Raw genomic sequence first — 12,814 nt, 5'->3', positions numbered from 1 at the left:
TGATAAAAATCCTCTGTTTCTCTAACTCCTACGTCTACAGTCTGGTTAGCTCAGCGAGAGAAACTGTGTTCATCACCTGAAAGGTTAAATACAGGAGATGAGATACGATTGATAAATCAGAGATAACTTTTCCAAATTATGTAGTACTGGTGTCATGTCCTGGAATAATACTCAGGAACCCTGTAAAGAATGCCATCCCACAGACGCCAAGCAAAACAGAGACTGACAAGGGTTTTAAATGGTCCTGTGACCCTTTCGGCATGAGTTGCAGAACTGACCGGGGACCTTGGCCAAGCTCCAGCTCAGATGGTCTTGTGAGTGCTGAGGTAGGATGATAAACGCAGTGAAAATAGTCTGGAGCGCTTTGAAGGGAAAGGTGCTGCGTAAGCAGTCCCTGCTTATGTTTGGTCTGTTGCCTGTAGACTTGGTCCTTGCACCTGGTTTGAGGTTGATTGTCATTTTACTCTGCTTGATGTCTTTGCAGCCTTTGTAATATACAACTTTCTCAGCCTCTGCTATGAGTACTTGGGAGGGGAGAGCTCCATCATGTCTGAGATCAGAGGGAAACCAATTGAGTGAGTATTTAGTCTGCTTACAGCATGACACTCTCATCCTTCTGTGCCCATCTACTGTACCTCTGTCCTTGCCCTGAAAAACTGTGTCAGGTGGCAAATGACTGCTGGGACTTGACAGCATAGGTGGTGATGATTTACCAGTCCCTTCCTCTGAGACAGATCGGGCTGATCACATCCTCTTTAGCAAGCTGGACTGATTCACAGCTTCTCTGGACACCTGCCTACTCCTTTGTCATTTTTCTTATTCCCTTCTCCTTCAAATCTTTTCTGTCTTTAGTTGGATGGGTGTGCTTCCTCCAGGGGCTGTGTTTCTCCCCATGCTACTCAGATTTAAAAAAACTAAATTAAAAAAATTGGAGTGTGGAGTCAGGATGTTGTTTTAAACATGTCTGTGAAAGAGGGTATGGCTGTAACTGTAATTATGGTTGGAGAAAGCACCAGGCCTGCAACTTTGCAACAGAGAGTCAAAGAGGGTAGGAATCTTGCACTCTAGCTCAAATCTTGCTTCTGAACCCTGTCATCTTGTGTTGGCTCTTTCAGGTCCAGCTGCATATATGGGACTTGCTGCCTGTGGGGGAAGACCTATTCAATTGGCTTCTTGAGGTTCTGCAAACAGGTACGGGCTGGAGGAGCTGTGCCATCCTCTAGAAGTGAATGAAGTGTGTGTGGGTGGCAGTGGTGCCATTTGCTGCTGAACTTCTGAGATGAGCACTTCTTTGAGGGGGTTTATAATATCATTTTGAGAAGTCTGCAGACTGCTGAGAAGAGGGGGTGTTTTGGGGTTTGTTTGTATTGAATGATCTTAAAGTTTACCACTTAACCCTGCATCGGAAAGGCCTTAGCAAAAAACTCATAGTATCTCCTGGTTCTGATGTTTGCCCTGAGAAGAAATTCTGATTTCCTCTTCCCTTTCTGGATTGCAGAGGTCCCAGCTTTAAGAAATGGATGGCTGTGTGGTATTGCAGACACTCCACAGTTGTGTAACAGCCCCTTGAATTCCCAGTGCTGCTGTTGTGGTTTGGAGTTGAGGAGGGGGTGGAGGGTCAGCGTGACACGACGCTCTGTAGGAGGAACCCAGTATTGCTCACCGTGTGTGTTTGTCTGTGCTGAACTGGAGATGTCAAGGGGCAGGGCATGGGGATGATCCAAACCTTGATACAGCTCTTGTCTGTCCAGCTTGTCCTGGGTCAGTCACCTCTGGAGACAGCGTGAAGCAGGTCTGGTTCTTAAATAAGGTCTCAGGTCTTTGTAATTGCAGTCACTGGGTCTAGATACCTGCCCTTCACATCATGACCCATCTGCTCTGTTTTAGCAATATGCAGGAACGTCAAAAGTACATTGCAGCCTCACAGTAACATCCAGTCTTAATCTCTGCAGCACAATTGACCTTTTTCAAAGGACCACATCTCTCTTTTCTCATATTCTGGCCTCATGGCTTTCTTGTTTTCTTCCCTGATACTTTATTTTCTAATCCACTCCCAGTATGCTGCTTCGCCTGTTCTCTTGGGCTTCACTTGTACTTTCATTGTTTGTTTTGAGGCATTACTTATTATTTTTGCTCCTAATGCTAACTTTTACCTCTCAAATAAAGCAGATGTAACACCCATGAAGGTGAATGAGTGCTGGAGAAATTATTTCCCTTAGACCTCTTGTTTCATGTGTCTCACAGCCTCTGGCTGTTATCTCCACATGGGTTGCACGTGGCTGTGTTTGGAAAGTTTTTTCACAACAATGAAGACCAGAAGCATCTTGTTGGGGGACAGAAGGGTTCTGCTGGCTTCTGCAAATCCTTGGCTCATTTGGTAACACTGGCTTAGGTGGATATTATGTTTTTCCTTTGCTGCTGTCTGGCAGCAATTCTTTACTAGTCAGGCCTGCCCTTTGTGAGCTGCTAAGTCTGCTGTGGAGGCTGTGAGGGAGGTGTCTTGCAAAGGGATGTTTAAATACTTCTGTCCTTCTTGGCTCGAGCTTAAATGTTGCCTTGGTGAGGAATCTTTGACACACAGACTCGCTTTCTGGTACTTCTGGACTTCCAGGGTTGTCGAGGAAGACCTTTCCAGGCAAATTCCTGGGAAGGTCTAGTGCAAAAGGGCAACAGAGTGCATCTCAGTGCTGATCCACCATTGTGCACCATCCAAGTGCAGTGTCCATCGTGGTGATGATCAAGAAGAGGAACGTGCTGGAAGGAGCACCTTGCCCATTTTGTCCCTGCTCTCAGTGTCACCACCTCCCACCACCACCTGCTCGTTTTCTGCTCTTTTCATCCTCAAGGGATCTGTGTGTTACAACCATTTCTTCTATCCATCTTCACCCCCCAGCTGTTCTCAGGCAGGTATGGGTCAGTCAGTCTTTCTGCACTGCCTGCAGCCCTCCAGCAGTCCAGTAGTGTGCTGGTGGCTGCAGTGTAAAATCTGGGCAGCTTGTTGCCTTAAAGGATGGCTTGGTCAAGATTCTTTGCTGGGTCTGTGTCTGGTGACCCTCACAGATGGGTCACGCACCATCCATGTGCTTCCCGTACAAACCAGCATCTTCTAGGGAAGCAGCTAAAAATAGGATGTGGTGGTTTGGATTGCAGGGAAATGGTTAAAACATCCCCAGATTGGAAGGAGGGGAAGCTCAGAGGAACGAGTTGTTTACCAATTAGCTTGACCTTTTCCAGTTCACATATTTACAGTGACTCACTAACTGGCATGTGCTGGGGTTTTTAATCTCCTTGAAGTCTTATGACCACTAACAAATTGCATCGTATCCAAAGCAATTTTTCCTGTTTGGTTTTGCCTTCTTTCCATACACAGCCCTCCCCACATGTGCACAGGTCAGCACCTGCCCTGGCTCTTCCAGCCTCCTTCAGGGAGACACAGGTGACATTTTTAGGGCCACAACCCTCCACTGCTTTAGAACCTTGAAGTTCAGTGTCTCCAGGAAGATTAATAATGGGGTGGCTTTGAGAGAGAGGTTATTCCAAGAGCAGCAGTGATTTATCCCAGCAGAATGGATGGAGCTGATCCCAAGTGCCATGGAGCCTTTGGGGGAGATTCAATAAAGGTCATGTGGGTGACAACAGAATAGCTCTTAACTTTTGTCTGGCGACACACATTGCTGTGCTTATAAAGTGCCTTAATATGGTGGCAGTTGTCAAAGTTCCTCCTCGGAGAGCTGAGTTCCCCTCCTGTCCAGGGGACCATCTTGCCTAGCATTATGGCAACTGTGGATTGGAGTTTGCTTCCCTTCCTTGGTATCCCTTTGTTAAACCTAATCCCTTTGTGCCCCTAAAAATCCTTTTGTTGTGTCCATATCATAGCACAGCGTGGGATGATTTTTTTTTTCTTGTGCTATTACCATACATAAAACATGCTGCAGCACAGCCTATGAAAGACAGCTCTGCAAGGGAGCAGCTGAGCAGTTTTTAGGAGCAACCTGTAGGGAGGTTTTTCTTCCCAAGAACAAGTAGATAGCACATGTACTTCTTCTGAATCTCCTTTATCTCCTGTTGGGTGCTGCAGTCCTCAAGCACGGTTGATTAGCAGGTGATGGGGTCAGACTCCTTGTTGGTGCTGGACTGTGTTGCCTTGCTGTGCTGTCCCAGTAGAGGCACTGTCATGGTGCTTGTTTGTGGACTTGGCCTCTTGAACCTCCTGTCTTCTCATTGCTCCTCTCTGGTTTCTGCAGGCCACCCTGCAGTTCTGTGTGGTGAAACCCCTCATGGCCATCAGCACGGTCATCCTTCAGGCCTTCGGCAAGTACCAGGACGGTGACTTTGAGTAAGTTTGTTTGTCTGGCAAGTTTGCCTCAGCTGCCCCTCCTCTGCCCAGCTTATGGTCCCTGTGTGTGCTGGGCCATGGGAAAAGATGGGAGACCACATGGGCTGAATATGCACAAGGGCAGGGGTGTAGGCCTCTTGGTTTTGGGTTTTTTCTACTTTGGTTTTGGGGGAGGAATGGGACTGGGAGGCAGAAAGGAAATGGAGTCTTATTACTCCCTGGTGATGGTGACAAGGGAAAAAGATCATGCTGAAATCTCAGGCATTCGTGAATCTTCTCTCTCCAGCGTAACCAGCGGCTACCTCTACGTGACGATCATCTACAACATCTCTGTCAGCCTGGCACTGTACGCCCTCTTCCTTTTCTACTTCGCCACACGTGAGCTGCTCAGTCCCTATAGCCCAGTCCTCAAGTTCTTCATGGTGAAGTCTGTCATCTTCCTGTCCTTCTGGCAAGGTGAGCTGCCTTTCCCTTCCCTGGTAGGCACAAAGAACTCTCTGCAGGGGCTCGGTCGCTGGAGTTGATAGAGCAGATGCTGATTAATAGCCAGAATGTCTGTCTGTATGATGATTATTATATGTTTTATAGTCTTTCATTGCTTTTCTCTGGGAAACCTGTTTTGCTGATTTTTCATCTTTGTTTCTGTGCTCCTGAATCCTCACTGTCCCTGTGCCTGGCAAAATCAGCTGTTTGGATGAAGAGCCCTTTGCTTTCCTGGAACAGTCATAATGCACAAACTGCCAACATTTTATCTGTGTGCTTCCATTTTATTGATTAAGGTGGCACATCTAAAAATATTAGTACTTTTATTTTAGTGGTCTGTAAATAAAATTTTAATGGGACGTGATTTACGTGAAGCAGCAACCTGGCTGAATGCAGTGTGTGCTGCCACAGAACCATGATGGAGCAGAAGCACGTTCAGGAGATGTACGCATGATGCAGAGGCACATTCAGAAAGCTGAAATTCCACCAAAGCTTAGGACTTCTTACTCAGTGGCTCTAAGCATTTTCCTGTTCAATGACCTACTTAAGTTTACCAAGTGCCATTTCAAAGACTAATTGAGTAGGAACTTAGGTGGAATTTAGGCTGTTGTAGGATGGTCCATCCTTCCTGTGTACAGACAAACTAATAAGCTGTGTAGTTTATCATCTTGAGCCATCTGGTCATGTGCTTTCTGCCTTCTCTGGAATTCCTCAGCCACCTGGTTATGGACAGGGAGAAACATCTTTCTTGCAGCGGTGTGTCAAAAACACTTTGTGCATAAATGAAAAGCTCTGCTGCTCAATTTTTGCTCTAGCTAGTGGAAGTGCTGAGATCACGGAAGTGCTTATAGGAATATTTGTCTGCTGCTTAGTTTGCTGGACTTGATGAAGTCCTGTAGCAGCTTGTTCCACAGATTATGCGTCAGTTGGGAATAGAAGAGGGTCAGCGTTTGAACAATCTGTGCTCACACACATTTGTCTCACTTACTCCTCCTTTCTCTGTTGTACAGATGAGCGTAGATGGGAGTATCTGGCCTGCTCTGTACTTCCTGTGTTAAATGTGTTTGCAGCAGCACAGGCAGCTGTTTCCATTCCTGCAGTTAGTATGTGACTGTGTTTTCTGCATATTTACCTGAGTTTGTTGCTTTCTTTAGGGATGCTGTTGGCCATCTTGGAAAAGTGTGGTGCCATTCCCAAAATCCACTCTGCCAACGTGTCTGTGGGTGAAGGCACGGTAGCTGCCGGGTATCAGGACTTCATCATTTGCGTGGAGATGTTCTTTGCAGCCATCGCCCTCCGCCATGCCTTCACATACAAGGTGTATGTGGACAAGAGACTTGATGCCCAAGGTAGGAAATAAACCAGCACAGACTGGGTGGAGACTGGTCCCTCTAGCAACCAGCACACTGATATGACTCCTAACCTGAGTGCTTGGAAAAACATCACATCCCCTCCTCCGTGGTGTCTGAACAGAGTCATTGTGCAACAGCTCTGCAGGGCAGAAACCTTGCCTGGATTGCACTGTTCCCTTTTCAGTTCCCCAGTGTGCCACCCACGACAGCTTGTTGCAGACCTGAGGGCTGCGAGAAGTTGCATCCTTTTGGTAGAGTGCGTTTGTCCTTCTTCCTTTCTCCCCAAAGGGGAACTCCATCACTCCAGATTGTGCAACAGACTGAAGGCAGGAGGGACAGGGCCTGAAACAAGGCTCTGTTTTGAATCTGGCTCAGGAAGATGAGGCTGTGCTGTGGCAATATGTTTGTCTTGGAGGAGAAGGATCTTCCTGTAATGACTTTGTGAGGACTGGGCTGCTAGAAATCTTATTCCAGGGAAGAGGGAGGTGGACGTTGTCTCTGGCAAAAGAGGGTTCTCGTGCCCAGTCTATACAAGTGCCATCAGTGTTCTCCAAATAAAGGGGTTCCTTCCTGCTGGGGGGAGTCTGTGCTGAGGTGTGGGAAGACAACAGCCCTTGGGCAGTGTTCATGTGGATGATCCCTCCATCCCAGCCAGCCCCAGAGGTTTTGGAAGGACAGTGGCCTCAGCTGGGGGAGATGAGATCTGTGGATGTTGAAAGGGTAAACTGCTGGCCAGTATAGTGGGGGATGTTTTGGTGGTGGGTCTTGTTCAGTTCTTGTTATTTCCTCTCTCTTTCTCTCTGTCTCTCTCTCCTCTCCCTTTTATCTCTCCCTTGCTTTGGCCACTGGTCCCTGATGCAGCTGTTCCATCCTATGGGCCATATGGTAGGTACAGCATGCTCTGTGTGTTTGTCTCTGTTGGGTTTTAAATGGCTTGCTGTTCTGTCCAGATTCCCAGCCTGCCTACTGCCTGCTCTGTCCCTTGTTCCCTTTTCCTCATAGGTCTGTAACTCAGCTGCCTCACACAGCTGCTTTAGGGTTGTAAAACAACTGGCATAGCATCTAGCTTTAGAATGTTTCTGTAAGGACTGGGGGAATCTCTCTCCAAAGATTTGCACAGGCTCTCTAAGGACCTGGTTTACTCTCTCACCCCAGCCTCCCTTCACTTTCATAATAGCCACAAATGATCAGCATGCTTTGGTCATCTGGGGAGCTCATCCCCAGGACTGAGCAGGGCCAGAAGCCCAAGCTGGAAATGGGACCTAGAAGCCCTGAGAAATGGCAGTTCCTGAAAGGACACACAGCCTTCCTTTGTGCTCAGCACTTGGGTGGGACAATCTCCAGCTGTTTCTCCCTTCACTGTGTCACTGTGACACCCTCCACCCGTGGGGTGGTTCTGCCTCTGGTGCTGCCTGTTACCTCCTTTTCCCTCCTTTGCACCGCTTTCCCTTTTTATGATCTCTTTCCTCTGGGAATTTCGATACCGCCTGTCAATCTGATTTCCAGTGAGTGGCAATGGCAAATGCCATTTCTCCTATATATTTAGAATTTCCTTAGCTTTTGTCTTCTGAAACCCTTTACAGGAGCCCGTCCCTACCTGACTGTCTTCGTTGCACACCCAAGCCAGCACAGGTAGTGTGTAGTGGAGATTGTCGCTGTGGGTATGTCCCATTCTCATGGCATGTCCCTCTTTGGTGCTGAGGTGGATTCACATGGCTAGCAGTGGCTGGACTTAAGGAGCACTACTGGTAAAACCTGACACCATTTGTGTGGCTTTTCCTTAGCAGCTGCTTAAGGAAGTCTGTAAAGTAACTTCTGCAGGATCTAGGAGTGCATGTTCCCTCTTCTCCTTACCTTCATGTCAAGGGATGTGAGGGAAGGCAGCAGCATCGCTCACTTGTTCCTCCCCATCTTACCCTAACAGGTCGCTGTGCTCCCATGAAGAGCATCTCCAGCAGCCTCAAGGAGACCATGAACCCCCATGACATTGTCCAGGATGCGATCCACAACTTCTCCCCAGCCTACCAGCAGTACACCCAGCAGTCCACACTGGAGCATGGTCCACCCTGGCACAACGGCAGCCACGTCATCTCACGCTCCCACAGCTGCTCGGGAACCCGTGACAACGAGGAGACCTTCTTGCTGGGCTCTGATGACGAATTCTAAAAGGATGAAACTGCCAGCACAGGCTGTTACTTTCTTTCTTTTATTGTTAGGTTTTTTTAATTTTTTTTTTAATTTATTAAAGCAGAAACATGCAAGTCGTATCACTTCCTAGAGAGCGCAGATTGCAGAAGTGGGCGCTCCCCATTAGCTTTTGTGGGTATGGATGTGATGAGCGGTGCGGAGATGGGGGAATGGCCAGGACTTCATTCTCGAACCCAGTCCTTATGGCAGCAATTGACTGGAATTAATTGAAGCTCCCAAGTTTGGGGCTCTGGCCTCCCACACCTGCCCATCTTGGTGTGGAGCGTGACTGGCCAAAGCCTGGAGTTGTGGCCAAAAATGTTTTGGTTTTATTTTTGGGTTATTTTTTTCTTTTCCAACAGGACAACCTGACTGCTTTGTATTCCTCTTCCTGAATGGTTGATATAGGCACAGTCTGCGCCCCCCCAGCTCCCTGGTACTAACATCTCTGCGGTCCTTGGGAAATGGGGATAGGATGCAGTGATATAAGCATTCCTGAGGACCAGACCAGAGACTGGTCTCTCTATAGCCATTGCCTCGAATACTTGGTCAGGAACATCTGCCCCCACCCTCCTAAGCCCCTGGTTGTGCAGTCCTGTAGTGAGTGAGTGTGAGGGAAAAGGACAGGACTTTCTTCCTGTTCCTCTGCTGCCTGCTCCCCGTCAAGCTGGGTGGAATTGATGTCTCACAAAGGCGGGGTTTTCTAATCACTGGGTGTCCAAGCTTCCCATCTGCCCTGCGTTCCTATGGCAAGAAGCCTCCATGGAGCATCTGTCTCTTGCTAACAAGACTGAGGACTGACTGTGATAGGTGGTGGTGGAAGTTTGTAGAGCTCTGGCCCTTTCATCCCTCTTTGGGAAACGAAGATATATAAACACTAAAATGTGTTTTTTCTTCTTGTTTGCTGTCCCCCACCAACATAGTTGCCCCTCTTAAAGGTGTGGATTGCACCAGGTAGCTGCCAGAGCAGGTCCTGGTGTCTCTCTCACAGGCAGCTCTCCCCATGCTTGTCATCACTGACTTCCCCAGGGAGCTGCACAAGTTTTGCCCTTAGGCTGGAGTATCCAGGAGGGGATGTTGCACACTCCTCCTTTGCTTTTTATCTCCATGGCTGTTCTGGGCAGAACTGGACCAAACTTTGGAACCTTAACCTTTTAACCAGGCTGGTTAAAGTTCTCTCAGTTCTGCAGGCAGCAGTTGCTGCTGCTGCTGCTCACTTCATAGGGCCTGCAGCAACTGTGATGCTATCAAGGGTGGAGCCAGCATCCACAGGAGTGGGAAAAGAAGCTTTCCCTTGCTGCTGTTGGGTTTTGAATTGGCCTCCACTTATTTAGTGGACCCAAAATATAAATGATCCCTCTGTAGATCTATCCAGGGACCAGAAAATGCCTCTTGCTTGCTTAAAATTGTCTAGGGAAGAAAGGGGGGAGCACACTCTAGTGCCATGGGTCAGATGCCCCTACCCCCAAGCTGGAAGCAAAATGGAGAGGTTGGAACAAGCTGCTGTGTTCTTGGCTGTGGTTTCTCTGTTCCTCTCCTGCTTGATGCCTACCCTGCCCTCAGCAGACCTCTGTGTTTCCAGATTGCCCCTCGTTGCTCTGCTAAGAGAGCTGGGGTCTGGTTTACTGCCTGGCGTGTACTTTTCCTCTCGTGTCCTAGTCTCTGTGCTTGCCTATTCACTTTCTCAGAAGTGACTGTGATCGAAGAGCACCCCATTTCTTCAGCACCCCTGCCAGAAACCTGTGGTTGGGACCACGGGGAAAAGGGCTTGAGGAGAGGCAGGTTTGCTCCCTGCTGTGAGGTTTAGATAGGGAAAGGCTTAAGGACAGTCTCCTTCTGCGTGTCTGGGGGGACACTGAAGCAGGTGGGAGCAACAGTGCCAGCTCTGAGGGAGCTGGAGGCAGGGTGAGTGGATCCAGCAGCATCTCTGCTGCTAGACTTCCCCATTTGCACACATCCTGCAATGCCACACAGGTAGTTACTGCTTTTCCTAAATCTGTCAGTGCTTGAATGGACGTGCAAACGCTGTCTGCCAGGCGTTGTGTGGGCTTGGTGTAAAACTCCTTTTCCTCATGCTGTGAGACACCTGGAAAGCACGGCTGAAGGTTGAATGGGCTTTCCTTCCATCTTCCATGGCTTTGATGAATAGTCCTTTAGTGTGACGTATTTATTTTAAACTTCCCCTCTCTCTTAGGAAAGTGGGACATGGGACATGATCTCTTCCTCCCCTTTTCTTGCATTTGCAGGCCTTGATGGTGTCCTGGTGTCACTGAATTGCTGACTGTCCCCAGTCTCTCTTGCGTTGGGTGGCTGAAATCTGACATAAGAAATCTCTGGGCTTGCCCTGTTGAGCTTAAAGATGATCCAGGCTTGGGGAAGCATTTTTAAAAAAACTATTTTGAAATGTATGCTGCATATATATGCTGTGCAGAGGATCTGGATATGCTCGAAGCTTCCTGTATGTAGTGGTTTAAAGTATAATCCTTTTGCACTAGCTGCCTTCAGAGAAGTCTGGTGAAGAACTAGTGCCCAAACAACAGCCAGCTGCCATGCGTTATAATTTTATATATATATAAAAATATATTTTTTAACACCACACAAAATCATCTCTGAGCTTCCTGTTCTCCTTCACAACGGGCAAGTGCCAGAGCAAGGACTGGCTCTGAAGCCGCTCTGGCTTGGAGGAACAAATGTCTCGTAAGACCCAGAGCTTGAGACCGAGGAAGCCAAGGCCTTTCCTGGCCCAGGTCTGCTCCCGGTAGCCCAAGGCCCCAACAAATGTGCTGGCTCCAGGCCCATGGAGCTGCTCTCCCTCACCTGCTTCCCCTCTCCTTCCTTCCTTCCTTTTTCTTTACCATGTAACATACCCATGGGATTTGTTTATTATTTTTCCATGTAGAGTAGTTCTTTGTATATAAATGACTGAAAAACAAATGTATGATAAATAAGACAGAGTCACCTAGTTTTGTACCTATCGTGTTTAACTGATGTGAGCTCAGCGACAAGCCGCTCTCTCTATTTTGGTCTTTGTGATGTTATACTCTGCAGAAATGAGCAAATATGATGACAAATAAAAATATAATATAGATTGTACTTATGCTGCCTCTGTGTGGTGCTGTCTCTGTGGCTTCTCTGAATTGATCTTGAGTTGCTTGCTGCCTGTTGCAGGGGCTGAGGCTTAGTGGGTCAGTGTGTCACGTCCTGGTTCTCTTCACAGGAGGAAAACTTCATGAGCTCCCCTCACAGGAGGAAAGCTTCACACTGTCTGTGTGTGCAGGAGCTGATGGAGAAGCAGTGCTACAGCAGCCTGCGGCTGGGACATCACTGATGGCCCAAAGCAGGAGCAACACCCATCTGTCAAAAACCTGGAGTAGAGATGAGTCCTGGTCTTGGGTGCTCAGTGCAAAACACCTGTGGGGGAAAGGGAGCTGCTTTCTCTGATGTGAGCCCCAGCAAACAGCAGTGTTTCTTCTATGAGGAGTGGTGGGGCTGGAGCAGTTTGTAGTGGTAAGAAGGGACACGAATATACAAACCTTCATGTAAGCACTGCAAGCTGCTGGGGGGCTGGGACCTGAGCATCAAGGGAATGTGCTTATCACTTCTACATCAGCTCCAAGGAACCAGGGCTTTTCCCCACAGGGAGGAGGTTGGGCTTCACCTCTGGTTATGGTCCCCTTCTTCTTCCCCCCACGGCCCTTATCTCCCTGCTTTCCTCCTTGCAGTTCCTGAGTCAGGCAGTGAGGTCACTCAGCAGGGGAGTTTTTGGGTATTGCTGCCGTGACTGCACCTGCCTCCCCTCCCACACTGGCCCAAAGGCAGCCTGCAAGGAATTTTTCTAGTGAACGGTGTGATCTTTCCTAGGAAAAGCTGATTCAGTGCAGCTGGACTTCTGAAAGCAAGCACTTTGGGAGGGGGGAAGGTGATAGGGTGGGTGATGTTCAGCATTAAGCTTGTTTACTGAGCCCCAGAGACTATAAATCTGTTTGTCCTAAAAAGTCCTGAGCTGTCCCCCATCCCATTTCTCGGGCACTTCCTTCAACATGTCCTACAGCAAAGCTAGAGGGAGCCAGAAAACCTGGTCTCACTGAGACACAGCTCTGTCCTGAAGTTGAAGAAGGACCAAATGCACTCACGCTGTGGAAAAAAAAAAGAACTTGCTTTATTTGTAAAGTCTACAAAATACAGAGGAGTCGGGTAGGACACATACTGTAAGTCAGAAAATAAATAAGTATTTTTTTTTTGCTCTATATAAGATAAAATGTGATTTGCATATATAAAATATAAAGTACGGCTCTGTACCAACATCCTGGCTGTGCCGAGAGGCGGAATGGCAAAGAGGACGTGAAAATAACTTATGTTCGTGCAATAAATAAACCCAAGAGGAGTCGGGGCGGGAGGGGGGATGCCCACCCATGAGCAGTGGTCACCTCTCCCTCAGGAGGGGTGGAGGCTGCAG

General features: G+C 48.2%; 1 protein-coding gene across 1 annotated transcript; it reads left to right on the top strand.

Moving 5' to 3' along the window:
* Positions 1 to 422: 422 nt before the first annotated feature.
* TMEM184B (transmembrane protein 184B) lies at positions 423 to 8,337 on the top strand (the record flags this gene model as incomplete). Its single annotated transcript, XM_010180183.1, has 7 exons — positions 423 to 575; positions 1,116 to 1,191; positions 4,245 to 4,336; positions 4,623 to 4,792; positions 5,974 to 6,168; positions 7,033 to 7,056; positions 8,096 to 8,337. Coding segments are annotated over 7 exons (952 nt in total), but the record flags the coding sequence as incomplete, so codon positions are not given.
* Positions 8,338 to 12,814: the final 4,477 nt, after the last annotated feature.

This window comes from Mesitornis unicolor, unplaced genomic scaffold (genome assembly GCF_000695765.1).
Source record: "Mesitornis unicolor isolate BGI_N332 unplaced genomic scaffold, ASM69576v1 scaffold37052, whole genome shotgun sequence".
Lineage (NCBI taxonomy): Eukaryota > Metazoa > Chordata > Aves > Mesitornithiformes > Mesitornithidae > Mesitornis > Mesitornis unicolor.
Note: the sequence above shows the minus strand (reverse complement) of the source record. Positions and strands in the feature narration are given on the sequence as shown.